Source organism: Macrobrachium rosenbergii, chromosome 21 (genome assembly GCF_040412425.1).
Source record: "Macrobrachium rosenbergii isolate ZJJX-2024 chromosome 21, ASM4041242v1, whole genome shotgun sequence".
NCBI classification, from domain to species: domain Eukaryota; kingdom Metazoa; phylum Arthropoda; class Malacostraca; order Decapoda; family Palaemonidae; genus Macrobrachium; species Macrobrachium rosenbergii.
The window spans coordinates 37482675-37502151 of record NC_089761.1 but is presented as its reverse complement, the minus strand read 5'-3'; the positions used below and the strand labels follow the sequence as shown (position 1 = coordinate 37502151).

At 37.3% G+C, this 19477-nt stretch overlaps 1 protein-coding gene across 3 annotated transcripts in view; it reads right to left on the bottom strand.

Annotated features, from left to right (window-relative positions):
* Positions 1-10597: 10597 nt before the first annotated feature.
* LOC136849951 (TBC1 domain family member 31) overlaps positions 10598-19477 on the bottom strand; it is a 203547-nt gene continuing 194667 nt past the window's right edge. For all 3 annotated transcript variants that reach the window (XM_067123475.1, XM_067123473.1, XM_067123474.1), the window contains 8 exons: positions 18040-18260; positions 17078-17292; positions 16448-16581; positions 16107-16279; positions 15033-15173; positions 14412-14591; positions 14180-14300; positions 10598-11016 (listed from right to left, as the gene is read on the bottom strand). In XM_067123475.1, coding sequence (XP_066979576.1) covers positions 10907-11016; positions 14180-14300; positions 14412-14591; positions 15033-15173; positions 16107-16279; positions 16448-16581; positions 17078-17292; positions 18040-18260 — 1295 coding nt within the window. In that variant the 3' untranslated portion in view covers positions 10598-10906. The remainder of the gene's footprint in view (positions 11017-14179; positions 14301-14411; positions 14592-15032; positions 15174-16106; positions 16280-16447; positions 16582-17077; positions 17293-18039; positions 18261-19477) is intronic.

Sequence of the window (19477 nt, the reverse complement as noted above, 5' to 3'; positions counted from 1 at the left end):
AAATTTGACATTTAATACTGTTTCCCTAAAGTTGCATGTAACAGAATCTTTGAGGTTGCTTTTTGGATGCATGGTTAGGCACCTCTTGGATGAATTTCTTTCCTTAAAAAATCTTTTTTCTTCAGGGAGATCACACAGCAGGTTGCTTTTGGTCTCATTTGAAACAGTATTGATCTGCGGCAGACAATGAATTGCCACTGGAATCACTAGTAACTTTTAAGCATTAGAATTGTTGCAGCCACCAAAAACTTGGCTGATGCCTTTTGGCTCTACTTCTTGCCTCAGAGAAGCTTGTGTCCTTAGGTAGAACACACAGAAGATTTTCATGATTTTATTTGCCACTGTGTTGGTGTGCAGCAGTCAGTGAGATGTCATCAGAATTGCTTGTAACTGGGGATTGAGGGAGAGATTTTGTCTTAAAGGATCTGATGAATCTTGTGATTCGAATTCTGTTAGACCTTGTTTTCACACAGTTACTATTGTTCACAAAAGCATTAATGACTGGGGAGCTAACCAATACTTCTCTTGAAGGTCCCAACTTACATTCTGTGGAGGTCAATGCTGATCTTTGAATTGCAAGACAAGTGGAAGGTAATGTATGTGAGGATGTTTGCTGTTTTTCTGTTGTCCTGAAACAACTGAAAATCAAGTTTCTGACCTTCTTGAAATTCCTTTGCAGAAGCACAAGAGAATTAAGTGGTGCCTTGCTTTATCCTTAGCAGCAGAACATACTGAATGAAATGTAGCTAACTGGGAAAATGCTTTAGAGCAGGTCACCTCTCAGAATCATACCTTTCCTTAGCCATGTATCACAGGCTGAAGGATGCAAGTTTATTGTATAAAGTTACCTCATCATTATTTTATGATGTGTTGCATTTCATCTGGTGTAGATCATTGATTATCCCTTCTCATTAAATGTACCTGTTGTGCTTCCTGTTTTTTCATGTTTGCCAGCAAAATAAAGCTTTAAGCTAAAGACGCAAGGTTATTTCTTGGGTATATAATGGAATAATGAACATAACATATTGGAATAACAACCATAATAACAAAATAATGGTGTGGCATTTTTCATTTTGTAATAAGTGCCACATGTAAGCACTAGTTTATCGCTCTATCTTCAGATTGGTTACACATTTTTGACCCATGGATATTTGAGGAATACCTCGTTTTAACTGTGAAGCATGTTTAGTGAGCCTATTATTTCAGTCAACAGCTGTTGGCAAGCCTTAGACATATCTCCCTTGAGTCAATTTTCTGAGAATCTTCACCGTTTTCATTTTGTCCCATTATTAAACTTTAGAGAAGGGATTTATTAAATTTAGCTATTATTGTTTTTATACCTGTGAACAAACCTTTTGTGCAACCCATAAAAACTAATATTTTTCATTTGGTTGGCTAATTCAGCTTCATATTAATTCTGTTGAAACTGACTGTTGTTCTGAAAATTAACTTGAAGCTTCTCACATCAAGCTTTTCATGAATATGTCTTCCACCTGTTGAATGAGTTTCAGATGGCCACAAACAACAGGTCTTCCGAATGAATGTTAATCGGGATTGAGTACATTATTATTACAGCATAAAAATGAAGTAACTGTACAGTACACGATAATCAATAACTGTCTTTTTGTGCATCTCAGTATGAGATACCATTTGCTCTGTTCTTTGTCAGTGCAGGCAGTATGAAAGGTTCATTGCTTTCTGTCTTTTACTTGTTCATTCCCTCCAGGTTGTCCAACTTAAAGTGTCATGCTCCAGTATTCACTCTTATTCAAGAATAAATCATTTAGGCCAATTGTGCTAGAATTAAGATGTAACTTTTTCTGGTTATTTTATGATGTTGGTAAATACATGAAGGAATTATTTTCATTCAAATGGATGCTACATTCTAAGTGTATGATTTGATAAGCTACACTATTACTTGTGGTGCCAGTAATCTGAAGTAGATATCTTCTGGGATATAACTGAAATATTCAGTTTTGAAGTTTGTCAAGTAGTAGTAAAATCATCTCCACAATATTATTCTCATCAGCCAGCTGCCAGTGATCTATAGAAACCTTTCACAAGCAAACGTGATGTGTAGTGCAGCTTCTTGTTGCTAGATAGTGAGAGCTGTTTTGCAGCGAAGTTGATGGAGATTGATTTTCTTTGGTATGAAAGTACAGTACTGTAAAGCAAATTGGCAGTAACACTGTATATTGTAAGCTGTTAATTTTTTGTTACAATTTGGTTGAGGGTTCAGATTTGATCTGGCAGTAATTTCCCGTATACCAGAAATATTTTGGAATATTTATTGAAGCATAAAGGCAGTGAATGAATAGGATTGAGTGAAATGTACAAATGAGGAATGCATGTTCGTTTTTGTGTTTAGATGTGGGAATAAGGTACAAGTTTTTCTCCAAAGAAATGAATGGGTGGGGAAATACTTCTGGAGAAAAACTGAAAAATTATACAACCCAAAATCTATTCAATTTTTTTTTATTACTGTATTAATGTTTTTAGTTATTGGAAGTGTCCTTTGGGTAAAGTTGTCTCAAGTAATTAGTTGACATAAGAATGACTATTTTTTCCAATTTTGTTGTGAGCGTATCAGTTCAGGTCTCGTCATTTTGCTTTACATTCCCCAGGCCAAATACAGTACTGATTCACAAAAGTATGACGTTTCTATTAATTTTACTTTGTATATATTCAGAACATTGTAAATTGTTCCTTCATGATAGGAAATATGTAAAGGCTTATTCCTGGTAGGTACTTAAAAGTCAGCAATGGAAAGTTATTTAATATTTTTTTATATTACATAGTTGATTTAATTCAGCATTGCACTTAGTGGAAATGAAAAAATATTTAATATTTAGCATAATTTTACTAAACTATATACAACATGTACAGTGGTATATATATGAAGAGTGAATTTAGTTAACAACTTACTGTATGCTGAAACCACTAAAAAAAAGGAAAAACCCACAAAGTTGCCTTTAGGTTGATATTTTGTTAAAAGGCACAAGCACCAGACCACTTAAATATTAGAGCTATTTGTAAAAACATTTTGTAGTTTTATCATAATTTGTATTCCCCTTTTTTGTGTAGTTTTTTTTTAGTTGTGTCCTCCCCCAATTCACATTTTGCACTGGAAAAAACCTGTAGAAGCAAAATCATATTTGATACAGTTTTAACCCTTTGTACCTATTGCAGAGATGTGCGGTCAAAGCTGGGAACTTGATTTAGCCTGAGGGTAAAATATTATAGCTGTACAGTATATATGTAGTATGTTAAGAATGTTTGGATTCTTCATAATATGTAAATTGTACAAGTAGAACTTCTAGAGCAGTTGTCTTGAGTTTTGTTATTTGGGTTTTAGCTCAAGAAAGTGTACTTACCTGAATGCATTATTCTAATTCCATGATCTGATTAATCATTACAGATTGTTACTTAGCTATGTTGATGTGATGATTTGGATTAGAGCCATTTCTAATTTAAGTACTAACAGGTAGTAAATATAATGCCTCTTCTGCTTCCAGATGATGTCATTTACACAGATTTTGAAGCCATAGATCATTTTGGGGAATTTGTTCCTGCATAACTTTAGAGAATTAGGCAGAAATGTACTGAAGAACCAATAGTTCTTTAGCATATGTGGTATTAGGTAGATTTTACTGCTTATTCACCAGCTTGTGGGTGGATTATTTTAGGAAAAGTACTATGTACTGATAAGTATACTGTATTAAACAGGAGTTATGTACATTTTTTATGTAGTTTGAGTGATTATTACTTTTGTATGTGACTTTAAAAGCTTATTTAGTGTCCCTTCAGAGTGATAACTGTTTTCGTTTGCAGCAGCACGACTATTACGGTATCAGTTGAATTTTTTGGAGTGAACAACACAACTATAAAATATGCTTGAAATTTTATTATACCACTTGTTACTTGAAAGATATTCTGGTGTTGGAATTTTTCAGTGTTACCTGAACACTAACCTCAAGCAAGTGAATTTTGTGCATCTATACATATATACTGTATAAAAGTAAGAGTTGTCTACATTTCACACAGTTAATGTGCACATTTAACAAGTATTTCAAAAACTGAATGTTGTTGACTGTTTCAAGTTTTCTATATATGGTTCAGCAGATGAATTATACTTGGTTTAAGCTTTCAGTGCTTTTGAATATGGTCACAATTGCCATTATTACTTCACTGCTGCAAGTGGAAAAAAAAAGGCATAATTACAAGTATGTTAGTGAAATGTCTGCAAGGATTGATTTCCACATCAAAGTTTCAGAGCTTAGTACTCCATTTTTAGTTTTGAAGAAAAAATACAAATTAAAGGAAATGTTCATTTTGAAACGGATAGCCATGCAGGTATGCACTTAACCATTTGAGATTCTGGTGCCGCCATTTGAAGTCATGTACATCGGACCTTCAGACTCTAATAACTGCAAATGGCATCTTTTGTAGAAATTCTTGGGTAACTTCAGCTTGTCATTTTGACCTTTTTTTTTTTTTTTCATTTTTAAACTTGCTACAATTAAGCACAAATATTTAGCTGTAAAGTGACACCACAAACAGAATTATACCACGAAAATTGCATTTACTTAAACGTTCAGTGTTTGATTTGCCACAGAATCTCAGTGGGTTAAATTGCAAATTCAAAGTGGCTTATGTACCAGAATTATTATTAAGGGAAAATTTACAAGAAAAGCAAACTCAATTTTTCAAATTCAGCCACTTGCAAGCATGAAGATTAGCAGTTGTCAAGTCCTTCTATAACATTAGAAATTATGAAAATTTGAAATATTTCCTGTAGAAGGCTGTGTGGCCTTGTTTTATGAACTTTGTTTCACAGACAGTGATATGTTTAGTTGGGGACTGTCTCTATATTTTACTATTCATTGCAACAGGATTTTCTGTTTTAGCATCCATTTGGTATTCCATGGAAAATTCAGTGTTAGTCAGTCCTTTGAGTAGCAGCTTCATTTGTTGACATTATTTATAAATTTTAATTAAATATTACAGTAAATTTCGTTCGTAATGGGCAACTACATTCCTGTGTTGCATTGTATATTTGATTTACTTTCTTCATTATTGAAATCATTTTTGCACTCGTGACATTTTTGGCCAGAACATGTAAAACATGCAGGGAAAACTATTTATGCTTGCGTATGGTAGCTCTTAGATCAAATGACGTTAATGGTTTGGAAAAACTGAACCTTGTCAATCCTTATCAAAATAAGAAAATTCATTGTACCCCCACTTTACCGAGATATCCACTACATCTTCAGCAAAACGAGTGGGTTTTAAATATATACTTCATTTTGAAATACAATTAGGCTTGATTGAATATTTTATTTGATGTCTATTGGAAAGCCCTGAAATCTGTGTTTTTCACAGCTATTTCATATCATTTTCCAGGCTTACCATAAGGTCCTCGGTTATCCAGTTTTTAAGAATTCTTGCATTAGTTTGACAGTGAAATCAGGAATTATTATTGGCACTGAATATTTATCGCTGTGACTGAGCTGACACAGTCGGTTACACTGGCTCTAGTAATACCCTTTTGTTCAAATATTACAAATAGAAGTGCTAGTATGGCATCAGTTGAAGTAAAGTGATAAGCAAAAATGACAGTAAACTTGTTTAATAATCTCAAAGATTACTCTTGTTTAATTGGCTTTTCAGTTTGGCACTGTTTTTAGATATAAAATCCTGTACCAAAGTTTCTGGTATCTCTCTGTATCTCCAGTTTTGTTGTTGAGGTGAAGAGGAAAGAGTGTATAATAAGGTAAAAATTGTAACATAGAGAATGTATAGTTTCAAAATATATGCTACTTATTTAGGTGTCTACTCCCACTTGCTTCGTTAAGTCATTACTTTGTACTTGACAAGTACTGCATAACCTAATTATTCCACTTGCATATACAGTACAGTATGTTAACTTGTATATTTGTAAATGGAACATGGGTGTTCAGCTAGATAATTTTTCTTTCTTTCTTTGAGAAAAGGTGCTATGTTTTTATTTTATGTGAGGAAATTCGTGAAAACATTTCATTAGGATTACTTTATGCAATTATTTGTCTTGGCAATTATAATTCCACATGGATTTGACAAAAAATGTTCTCTCCTTGAATTCTGCCCTTTGGGCTTGAGTATGTTTGACAAAATTTGCAGCTTGCATTTTCAAGGTTTTGGATGAATGCCCAGCAACTGTGATTTTGATGTGGGAGAGGTATATTTTACAAAGATTTTCATGTAGAAATGATTTTTAATAAAGAATTCATATCATAACTTTTTTAAATATCTGTCTTTGTACACTAAACAAACAGCAGTACATTTTAATTGAATGTTGTTTCTTACCAATAATTGGTTAGCAGGAGATATGTGCAAGGATGAAACAAGCTTATGGTATTCTCCAAGGCAAGTACCTTGCCACCAGGATGAATAATTACAATTAAAAATAGTTTAGCCCTTCTGTGAGCCACTGCAAGACCTGTTCATTAATAAAAATGAAAATTTGAGAAACCAATACCTGAAGAGATTAGACACCTTGGTGGAAGGTCAGCAAGAGTGGTTGTCATCATATTTTCAACTGTCCAGATTCTGTGATAAAGTCATCTATAGTATTCTTTGGCAAATTTGCTGTATCTTGCTTGAATCTTCACCTTTCATTTGAGAACAGGCCCTTTAGGTTAGCCCTCCTTGATGGTCTGTTCAAACTAATGTACAATAACGTAATCAAGGCTGGTATGGGATTCAAGCAAAACAGGGTAATGAAGTGTCACCTATTAAAGGGTACCAGTTCTCAAGTCAACATGAGTAGACTTGAAAAAATGTTTGTATTACTTGTAATATGACAAATTTTAAAAATAATTTGTATTTTTCCTAACATACAAGCCTGAGGTCTTTACTTATGGGGATTTACTTTCAGCACAAGCTGGAGCCGGCCGTTTAATTTAAAACAAGGTGGATGTTGGTAGTTCGCTACTGACGGAAGGGGAGGAATCTCCTCCATCCAGTTGGTAAGCATTCATTTTACTTTTTTGGCCCAGGAAACAAGAAGTTGGCCATTTATGTAGACCTCAGGTTTGTATGTTAGGGAAAATACAAATTACTTTAAAAATTTGTCATTTGTTCCTACCCATATACAAACCCTGTCTTTACATGTGGGAGACTTACTCCTTGATGGGAGGATTCTGAGCAAATCTCTGAACTGACTGGTAGTTTGCCTCACCTGGGGACTCTTTTCCGGTCATAAAAGATCTAAGGAAGGAGGCCCATGCCTCTGATCCGTTGAACATGTGTGATGTTCAACTGCCACACTTCTGGGCCTTCGAATAAATGGAAGGTAACATCACTGATTCAAAGATAGGCTTGGATGAACCCATATTGTTGAACAATAAAGCTGAAGATAACCAACGGGTCTGCTCATTGTCAGTCCCACTCATATTAATCCAAAAAGAGCTAGATTACAGATAGGATATTCAGTCATCTAGAACACCTGCATGCACGCTCGTCCAGCACGACAGTTCACTAACTGTCCAAGAGCTTGGTGATCTACATGACTGTTGAGCAGCCACCACAGAACCCAAGGAAAAAGGTAAAAATGGGACAAATGTCTGTTGTGACTGCATTCCCGTTCTTAGTACCTGTCTGATAGGTTCTTCCTGAATGCTATGGGCACACCAATGCCTCTGATCTTACGAAATCTTGTCAGGAACATATGTTGTCTGCCATGTCAGCTGTGGAATACGTCCATTTGATCACATGTAAAGTCAAAAGAAACAGAGCTCCTAGACACCACTTCTCAGCTGAGTCGGGACCAAAAACAAGTTGCTGGCACTCAGTTGAAGGTGAGGCCTTAAGTGGTAACGCAAATGGCCTTAAGGCACTTGGTAGCCTTTAAGGTCCTTAGAAACGTAATGCTCATACACTGTTGATCTCCCAAAGAATCAGACAGAAGAACGGGAAGTCGTAAGCCCAAGACTTGAATTCTTGATGCGAAAGACATCTCCTAGACATCAACAGCATCTAGTGTTCCCAGGAGGTCACCTATCCAAATACTGACCAGACCCAATCGTTGCTAAACTTCTCTGACCAAACGAGAATCAATGTGGTATGGTCAAAGTCTGTTATGACCATGGTCTGAAAAAACAGAGCTGAACAGTAACAACTTTGGTGTGTTGAAATTGAAGGACTAACCCGACCGTCTTCCCAACATAGAGGTGTCAAAACCAGTTGTTGCTAACACCGACCTTAGTGACTGAACTTGTCTGTCATACATCCATCTTCCTTAGAATGTGTCTGGTTGACCGCTGTGCTGAGTGTGCTACTTCAAACCTGTGCAACCGCACTGTCAATTGATATAATAGGACACTAGGGGCCACCAACCCTCTTGTTGACTAAGGAACTGCCATGGTACTGTTCCTTAACATCACCATGGAATGCCTAGCCTCAGATCCTGAGGCTTGGAGAGCTAAGGAGATTCAGGTTATTGAGGTGCACAGGTCAGGTTAGGCTAGGTTTAGTATAGGCTAGGCACTTAACCCAACCTTGCCCCTTGAAGAGCAGGTGACTACCTTCTGGTTGATGCCATAAGGCACAAAGTTCCAGGATACTGGCACAAAGTTCCAGGATATTGATGTGCAGGTTTGGTAAGGTTAAGCTAGAATTAGTTAGGATAGGCTAGTTTAGGTTAGATTCAGTACCCAAACCAACCTAACCTCTTCAAGCGCAGGTGACTGCCTTGTGGTTCATGCCTTGAGGCACAAGTATCTCCCGAGGGGCGGAGGGGAAGTGAGTAACAACACTCCAAGAAGATCTCTGTCGTCTATCATCTCTGTCATCTAACCATTAGGCTAAGTCCTGTCTCACTTTTCTGAGAAAGGAAGGGAAGGAATGGGGATACCTTACTGAAGACCAGAATCCCTTCAATCTTGAATGAAGTGAATGAAGGAGGAGAAACTGCCCAAGAAGAACAGGCCTCCCTGGTTGCGACAGGTGACCAAGCAGGACTGAAGCAATCATTGGCACCTCTCGAATCTATTGCAAAACTTGGCTGTACGATGGCCATTGGCTAAGACTGATTCCAAGAGTATCGTTCTGAGGGCGAGGGCGACTTGAAAAAAGGAGAGGACCGATCCTAGCTCCTGACGTTTCTACCTGGCACACTCTTGTTTCCCTGTGTGCACCCCTAAATGGATCAGTAGTCACAAGTCTCGAACACTTGATACAAAACCTCGAAAGACTCCAGCCGACGATACAACTGAGTCATCGTGAAAGGTCGAGGGAACTTGAGAGGGAGGAGCAGAATACATTTGAGCCAATCCAAAGACTGAAGAATCGACCGTAAATGAAGGCCACAGATGATCTGTGGAAAGAGGAGACAACATTGTACAGATACCGAAGGATGGTCGTATAATGTGGCTGCAAAAAAAGCTGCTATGAGGGAAGCACTCCTGGCCATGTTCCCTCATATGTCAGGAACGGACTCAGTCAGGAGAGGGACAGTTGAAGTTGCTGCTGCTGCTCACAGCTCCCACTTCTTCCACCCTTCATGAGGGAAAGCAAAACATGCCCACTATTCACATGAACTTGGTGCTGTGTTCCAAATGACGTTCACAGGAATCCCATCAATGACATTCACGGAAGCCTTGTCAATGCCATTTGCCCGACCGTGGGGGTAGAATCGCTCTTGGAAGGGCAATCTCATTCGCCAGGGAACTTTCTTAAAAGGTAGAGTGGAGGCACAGCCCCACAGAACCACAGATATGAGTTGATCTTGATCGCAACTGCATGAACATAGGGGAGGCTGTTACATACGTCCCATGGATGTCAGCCAACCATCCACGCCATCATTGTGGTGATGAACATTCTCTGAAGAGTGATCCATCCACTATGAAACCTTCACATTAACAGAGGAAAAACTCTCAGTAGAGCTGTCTTGTTCTTCTCTAAACCTTCACATGAACGTGGATGGGGGTGCGGCCGTGGACGTGCCCTGCCGTGGCAATGTTTTCGAGTGGGAATGTGAAGGAATGAAGAAACATCCATATACTTCACACTCACTCAGGCTAAGTAGAAGAAACTCCAAGTCATGTCCAAAGATAGAAGATGGAAGAAAACAGCAAAAGCAACCAAAGAGAGCTGTACCTTGGTTGTGCAACAATTGTAAAAAGGACACGGCAGTGCAACATCTGCATGGACGTGCATTTTCATCTTTGCAGAGCGAATCTTGGCTAAGGACGAACGAAAAACTGTAGATTCCTCGCCTTCTGTCAGTAGCCAATATCCACCTTGTTCTAAGTTAAATGGCCGGCTCCAGCTTGCGCTGAAAGTAAATCCCCACGTGTAAAGACCAAGGGTTTGTATACGTGTGGGAATAATGCAGTTTTACGATAGCTATTATCAAGTACAGTAGTTACACTAGACACTGAATACATTTTGAAATTAGAGTGAGGCTGGCTTGAAGGACTTGTTTTTAAATGAATGGAAAACTACAGCTGCGCAGCAATAAAAGAGACTAAAGGGAATATAAAAAAAAAAAACCTTTTTGGACTAAAGGGAATATGAAAAAATAAGATATTTGGCAGAGAAGGGATGATAAAAGGAGTCTTTTAAAATTATCATTATTGTGCCCTGTTCAGCACAGTGTAAGCAGTGACGCCTCTGTTTGGCCAATAATGGCAGTATTTGTTTACTCCACATCAAGTAAATTAAACTATAAAAATCAAAATCTCTGACTACTTGCAAACTATAATATTTTTACAAAAATAATGGTTTCCTCAGCTAAGGCACTGCATTGCATTGGCAACATTTAACACCACACTTTTCAAATGTTCACTTAATTCCCGAGGTGCTCTTAAACATCAATGTCGTAAACAGCCAACACACTACTTGGTGTCACGGGGATTCAACAGAACTAACTTAAGTTTTCCTTGGCAACTGCTAAATGTCTCTTCCGAAGGTTTCTAATGCTATCGAGACATTCTTCCTCTTGTTTCTGAAGTTCCTTCCTACCTATTAAGTACACTGGAAGAAAAAACAGAATTAGTTAACTGAAACTGCCCTTGAAATTATAATATGGCAAGGCACAGAAAATTCATTCTCTTAGTTGAATCATTTATTTATTTAAAAAAAAAAAAGTGAGAAATGAGTGAAAGCTCACCTTACTTCAAAATTACAGAACACTGCAGTCAAGTTAACATGTAAATATGCCACAGAGGCGACCCATTTTTAAAAAAGAATTGGGACTTCACAAAGTTGAGAAAAGTAATTCAATTCAGCTTTTATTCAAAAGGTTAATACAGTATACAGGACCCAAGAACATTGGTTGGTTTTAGTCCGATATTTACATCCTAAACACCATTTTTTCCTAAAAAATACAACCTGAAGGTCTTTACATAGAGATTTAGCATGTGGATGTGAGCTGGAAAGACTATTTAACTTTCAGACAAGGTCATTAACTACTGACGTTAGGGGGAAAGCCCCATCCACTTATTGGTCTGCACGCCAATCTGCTTTTGGCCGCCCTCATGTGAAGACGTCTCTGTGCTTCTCTGACTGACTGCTGTTTTTTTTTTTTTTTTTTTTTTTTTTTTTTGATATATTTTTGTGTGACTTGTGTGTGCTATAATTATATACAAACCCCTCAATCACTTTAGCACTTCTGAAGAGGAAACCGCTGGGTTAGGTGCTGTCCAGGGAAGAAGAAACTGTGTACTCAGTTTCTCTACTTTTTGAGGTTGATCCTCACTTATTATTGTATGTAACACCATGACGAGTGTAATAAACAATCTATCCCAACTTCTTTTTACAGGTGATGTGGAGGCCGAGTCTCTTTTAAACTTAATGATCACTCTTAGGCTCAAGGGACCTGCTGGTATCTGCTCTGACCATACCCAGGATGACATACTGGCCATGGTGTAGCTGTAGGACCAGGAGATGGGTCTCTGATCTTCCTATGTTGGAGGAAGTGAGGAGAGGGCTAGCATGTGGTAGCTAGATGACAGGAACCTCTTTTTAGGAGTGCCATTGGCACTCCCCCTCTTGAGGTGCTCTTGTTTTTTGGACGCATTTCCTAGGGAGGGTGCACACCTGGAAGATCATTAAAGGTGTGTGGTACCAGAACAACAGATACCTGCACATCAGTGTCCTGAAACTCTTCTGAAAGAATTGCTGTGCTATTACCTCTTCTGAAAGAACTCCTGAACTATTACCTATCATCAGCCTCTCCTGTTTTCCTATGTTCTGTGGATGTGAGAAAAGCATTTGACAGAATAAACTACCTGAAGCTCTTCCTCAAGCTGCACAAACGAGGCATATCTCTATATTTAATTGGCATTTTATGTTGTTGGTTCTCCACACAGAAATTGTCTCAAATGGGGTAACATATTGTCGTACACCTTCGGCTCCCTAAACAGGCTCCAGCAAGGGGGCATTCTCTCTCCATACCTGTTTAATACATACACAGATGCCCTGAATGTCAAACTGAACTCACACCAAATCGGTTGTACTATCAATGAAACAACAATAAACAACCTCTGTTATGCTGACACTTGCCACCAATGTGCAGAGGAATTTGATATCCTATACAACGAAACCAAGACCCAGGGTATGTTGCTGTTCCCGAGATTGCTTAAGCATATTGCAGAAGCACAAATTTTCCTCGGCAATCATCGTCTGGAATTCGTGCATGAATTTCCGTCTTTGGGCCACATTATCACGGACGACCTAAAAGATACAGCAGACAAAGAGGTATCGTAAACTATGTGCAACTGGCATCATGATTGCAAGGAGGCTTGCCCTCTGTCACGGAGACACGAAACTGCTGCTCTTCTGCTCGTACTGCTACAGTATACATGGGCGTTCCCTTTGGATGAACTATACCTGAGATACTTTGAGACGTATCACTGTTGTTCAGTAACATTCTGAGACGCCTCACATACACTCCTTGGTATCACTCTGCCACGCAGATGATCATAGAAAACTGCCTGGAAAATTTAAAAATCATTGTAAGGTGAACAATGTTCAGTTTTATTGCCTCCAACAGTCTTAGGTTCTTCCAAGCCTTTTTTCAAAGTAATGATGCAACTCATTACTTTAAGCCCAGAAGTCTAGCAGTTGCAACATAAGTACAACAAACTAGAAGTGTGAGATTACTTCCTCAGCTCTTCCAGACCAGGAAGGTATTCCCAGGTGGGTAGAACCAAAGCAGTCAGTTTAGAGAGTTACTCAGACTTCACCCTCCAATGGTAAGTCTCCTATGCAAAGACTGAACGTTTGAATTTGTGTAGGAAAATATAGAAAATTTTCTAGTAATTTTATTTTTCCTAACACACAAACCTGAAGGTCTTTACATTTACAGCCTACCTCAGTCACCCCTCATTCTGATACCTGGGCTGAAAGGCAAAGTGGAGTTCAGACCAACGAGTGGGCGGGGCTTCCCCGCCTACCATCAGTAGTTAACAACCTTGTCTGAAAATTAACCAACCGTCCTATCTCAATCCCACAAGCTAAATCCCTATGTAAAGACCTTTAGTTTTGTAAGTTAGGAAAAATACAATTAAAAATTTTTTTACTGTATCAATTTTCAAGAACAAGTAATGATCACCGACATGTTCAAGACTAAACAACCTGTATTTTTCTATTTCAAATGGAAATTCACTTCGAGAGTTGAGAAATATTAGTAGCACCTCAACTTGATGAACTTCGGTACTTATCAGCTCCATTATCACGATTATTTTTTTGCTATGCTACCATTTTAGAGGTCATATTTTTAGATAAATCTCATGAATGGAATGGTAAGAGTAAAGTATAGGTTAGTTCAGGTTAGGAACTATAGGGAATTGCTGTTAGCTGTAACATATTTAAAAAATATTCAAGTGCAGACTATAATTTAGGGTCTTTGTTACTTATCAAAAAGCCAGATCCCCAAAGGGTCTGCTAAGTTTAAGTGTGACTACATCTGGACAGCTAATATCTAATTCTAAAAACAAATCAGTTAAGAAATGTTGTACGATTCTTCACCTTCCTTATTTCATGCAGTTGTTATATTATTAGAGGACTAAAATTTCGTGAATAAAATATAAATTTCAGTATTGAAAACAAAACCTTCATGTCAACCGTATGAAATCCATGAACTTTACCATGGTGGCCTGGTTGAAAGAGCTAATAATATAGTAATGATAATTACCCATATCCTCTTGCTTCTTGGCAAATATTCCATCAGTTCTAGGGCTCGGGCTGACTCTCTGGCGTAATGGAGAAGGAAGGACAGAACTCTTATTGCGAAGACTCCGCTCCAACTTTTCTCTCTATAAAAAACAACAAAGCAAATGTTACAAATAACCTATAAACCCCTAAAATTGTATAAAAACATTTTACCATCTATTGTTAAACTTTCAAAACTGGATTTTCAACATTACCTCTTCATCTCTGGCATCTCTTGGCCCAATGCTGAAGAAAGGCAGGCCTCCCCTGGGAAGAGCCGTGAACTGACCAAACTTATCCTTAGGGAGACTACTGCTACTGCTTCTTGCGTACAGAATGTACGCTTTATCTAAAACCGGCCTGACAGACATCCAAGATTCTTGACTAAGATACGTCTAAACAAAAGAAAATGTAATTACAAAAAGCACAAACTTTTACATTTCTTGCCTAACATGAGAGCTGCAATGAAAATGCAATTAAACAGTTCTTCAATATTTAAACCAATTTGTAGGTTAATTCAGTTTTAACCTATCAGTACAGTAACAAAATCAAAAGGACCGAACAATATTGATACAATAAGGTTACAAACACAGAAGCTCATGTCATGATATCTGCACAACTTTGCATTTGTTTCAATAAATACTGTGTGGGAGACAAACATGTAAAGGTATCCAGATTTATGAATACATTATGCAACAGATGATGCAGATTTTCAACAAATAACCAATTTATTTTGCAACATCCTGTCAAACTGAACATCAGAGAACTAATACTGAGTATGGTAGATATCCTTGAAGGCATTCTAACCATACATAAAACTAAAAAGAAAAACCCACCTTGATTTCATAAGAATCTGAACAAGTGAGGATGGTTTGTCTGGATTTCAGTATGAATGCAGCTGCTACACAAGGGAGAAAAGCAGGTGGGTTGGAGAGTATGTGGTCCCAAAGCACAAGCCAATCTTCGTTAGATACAACCTGTTAAGGAAAAACAGCGTTAGATAACAAAATTGGGAAAAATGTCACTATTGTTAAGGCTTTCTTTCTAATATCTAGTCACAAGTAACAAGACTCTCAGTGTTTTAGAAAATGTCAAAATAATGGCTTGTACTGTACACTGAAAGGCAGAGTTTTGAAGAGCCTGCCAACATGCCTTCAAGATCTGAGGACATGCACAAGACTACTGTACAAAGAAAATACATATTATGAATCTTCAAGTTTTATCCAGGTGCCTGGAACTAACCATACATAATTTTTCCGCACATGATGCCAATGTACTGAATATTAAATATGTTGTTCAGACAGCTGAAACCAATAGTTGCTATCATCACAAGGTTTTTCCTGACACTAAACAAAGTACTGTACAAATGGATCAACAGATTCTAGGTACTGTACTAATTATCATAAAATAAATGAGTTACAGTTGCACCTTTCAACAAAGTTTTATTCATAAATGAGAAGGGTGAGGATTCTACCTGGTTCAAGATGGAGGAATTGGACAGCTGGGAGGACTAGACAGAATGGGTGTAAAGTAAAACGACAAAATACGATACATCTGGGAGCCAAAACAAAGCCACAGGAAACTAAATACTGCACTGTATAAAGTATGGCACTCAAGATACACTGAAGGCGGTACCCTTACTGAAGTAAGCAAGTAAATGCTTTACTGTCAGAATGGATCTAGTGAAAAAGGTAACAAGAATCTAAAAGGAACATCTCTAAAGTTATAACAGACTTAATCTGACATGCACCAGCAAGTGTCTCGCGTAAAACCGGTGCACAGGCATTTTCAGTTTGTGAATTTGGATCTTCAAGAACAAAATTTGCGACAATGAAATTTACAAGCTTGAAAACTTGGTTAACACTACAAAAAGCTACGCAAAGAAAAATAATTTTCTGCTCAATACTTACTCTAGAAAAAGCATTCACGAGAAGAGACCAAGCATATTCTTCAGCAGTAACCTTCAGTCTCATCAAATGTGCAAGTAAGGGAGAATCATTGTCACAGATCAGTTGCTCAATCACATTAAGTACCAACACACCAGGCTTGGGCCAAAATTCAAACCAGGACTGGCACCAGTTTACTGGAAAATAAAATAAAATATGATTTTTCATATTACAACGAAAATTCCGTGCATTTGCCATAAAAATCAAAATTACTAATGCAGAGAAACATTCACCTTTTGCTTCGAACTACTATTTATATTTTGTATTATTTAAAGAACTAAAGTAAAAAGAAGGTTCCTACTTACATATAACAGTTGTTACAGCTTCAAAGCAGAGCAATGGGTTGCTGTGAAAGAATTTTACGAAGGGAAACACAAATTCTGGCAAGTATTCGACGCTTGCTAGAAATGGAGCCCAGTGAGCTAAAGCTGATAATGTGCTAAAAGGAAAGAATAATATAAATTAAAAAATGAAAAAGTATAGGTATATATAAAAAGCTTTCATTCACTAGAAAGGCTTTGTTCTATAATCGATCACTGCACCATGCTAAGATCTGCAGACTAAAAATAAAGCACAATACAATGGAAAATCACATCTCTCTCACTATATAAATGATTAATTAAAAAGAATAATTTTTTGGAAGTATATATAATTCATATGAATGTGCACAGAGTTGAGATTCTGTTCTACTTATGGGCTACTGTGCATTACATAAACTAGTCACAGATGCTGAAGGTAAATAAATAAAAGTAATCATAAGTTTCAAAATATAAAAAAGATGCTTCACATAGCAATACAAAATCACGCAGCAACAATCTTTTAGTTATTTTCACATGAAATTTTGTTGGATGTAAGTGGACAGACATGAGTACCAAGAATATCATACCAAGGCATACAATTCTTTATTGATAAATCTTTGTAAGGGATATACTTACCCTTTTAACATCTTCAGTAAGGCTCCATCAGACAAATTCAGTACATCTTGTATTCTCTCATATGCTGGATGTACACCTTTGTCTAAAAGATCACTAAAGACAGAGTAATTTCGGGGCAAATCTAGGATGGAAACCCATATTATGCTTCTATACTTATCTGGGTATTCATTAAATTCCCGAAGAATCTCATACCACTTGGTCTTTTCCAAAAGCTCCTGGAAGATGAAATTGAGTTCCAAAGCAGTTTAACAGGACCAAGGCTAGAATGTAAGAACTGTTTTTAAAAGATAGATGAAACTTATTAGGTTAGCCTTGAAGATTTGTTCTTGAATGAGAGAGGAAGCCATAAGGCTAGCCTGATTTGTTCTTAGGTGAAACCTGAAGAAGACAGTTAATGAATTAGGCCACTAGGAATGAAATGCCAAAAGCAAATGCATGAAAAGTAAAAGGTAAAGTGCAATATAGCTCAGGGCTAAAAGGACAAATGACAGATAGGTCACTCAATCAATCTACTATATATGCAGCTGGTGTGTGGCTAAGATTTTGTTCATGAATCCATGATGTGTAAAAAAAAAATTAGGTTTTAATTCTAAGGAATTGGATTTGGTCTATTGAACTGAAATAAAGAATTCGTCCCTACAAAAAAAGATGTAATCTATAGTGGGCCATGCATGGTGTCACACTGTAGGCAGTGGAAACGGTTGCCTGCAGTTTTCTTCAGCCTGCAACTGTACTGCTGTCGGATTTTTACCTATCACTAATTCTTTCAGGCCTCTTCCCACTTGCTTGCCAATTTCCTTAAACTGTCTTCCTTTTTAAATGTTTGTCTCATTCAAACACAAATCCTTCAAGCCATCCTTAGAAATCTCATAAATATGATGAAGTGATTTAGTTAAATGACTTTGTAATATTAATAATAAAGAACGCCCAATTTTTTGTGCACATGCAACTGCAATACCTACACGTAATTTCTTAAATTTTTCCCTTTTCTTCAGTTTCTCTTCCTCTAGTCTCTTGTCAGGTTTTCTGTTCTCAATCACTTGGAATTTAACCTCAGGAACCAAATCTTGCATTTTGTCACTGGAATCACTAGGAAATAAAGCTCTAGTTGGATACAGTTTTGTCGTGCTGTTTGCATAGGTGACCGCAAGGAAACTTCCATCTTCACTGACATTCACTGAAACTAGAGTGTAATTATTTCGTTAGCTTACATTACAAGAATCAAATATCACGTGAGCTTCCAAGGAAACAAAAAGATTAGATCCTGAAGCAACTGAATTTGGATTTTTGCGCTGGAAATCCTGTAAATCATAGTCGGATAGCAGCAATCTGGTAAGCTACAGTTTTAATTAACGCCTAAAAAAGAATTTTATTGCACTAAGTGCAAACTGTGGTTTTTGAAAAGCTTGTGCAATCAACCAAGTTCTAAAAGCTCAGCACACCATGAGTTGGCATATTTACTAATGCTATGTGTTCATTTTCGTTTTTGTCCCCCAGCAGTAATATGGCAATACTGTACTTATTAAACTGCAGTTTATATACCATAACACTAATGATGTTCTAGGATAATAATGAAAAGCTTAGTCTACAGTAAAAAATTCCCTTAGTTTTCCATTTGGCAACAACACAAAAACAAAGAACAATGATCTTAAGCCAGATTTTCCATTTAGGGGCAATATTGCTTTCTCCTCTTTACTTTTAATCCATTCCCTTTGGTTTCTTCTTACTAACCTATCCAACTTTTTAAACTTCTCCTAGTTCCTCTCTTTCCATAAAAAACATTTCCAGTGAGTCGGACATTCTACAGGTATGACTTGGTGAACTAACTTATGAAAATTATAAGTCATATTTACTACTTCTCTTACTAATTGCTCTTCCAACCTTGTTTAAAATCATCTCAATATTTTAAATTTAATTTTATTTTCCAGCCTCTGGACACAAAATCTCTCTGTAATTGGAATGCAGTCTCCCAGCCCGAGAAGAACCCTAAAAGAGTTCAGAGGTCTGGTTAAACAAATCATTTATAACTAACTCACTCCCACATAATATGCTGTGTTCTGTTAATTTGCAATTACCCCCTCCTATTCATACAATATGACTAGTTGGAAGTAAATATGAAACCATGGCACAAGGAAAAATATAACTGACTGTGACCTGAAAAGTAAGTGGATTGGCTGCAGAGTAGGGAGATAGGGATGGGAGCAAGAAATCCAACCATGAAAATGTATCTCCTCCACCGCTGGTAATGGGGACACTTTTGGGAAAGCACGTCTTTTGGATGGGGGGAAAATGGCAGCATTGAGAGCAGGTCAGAATGGAAGTAGTATTAGTGGCATTTTATTCCCCACCCCCTCTACATTCCAAACACCTGGGAAAGAATGTAGAGCATGGGGCAAAGTA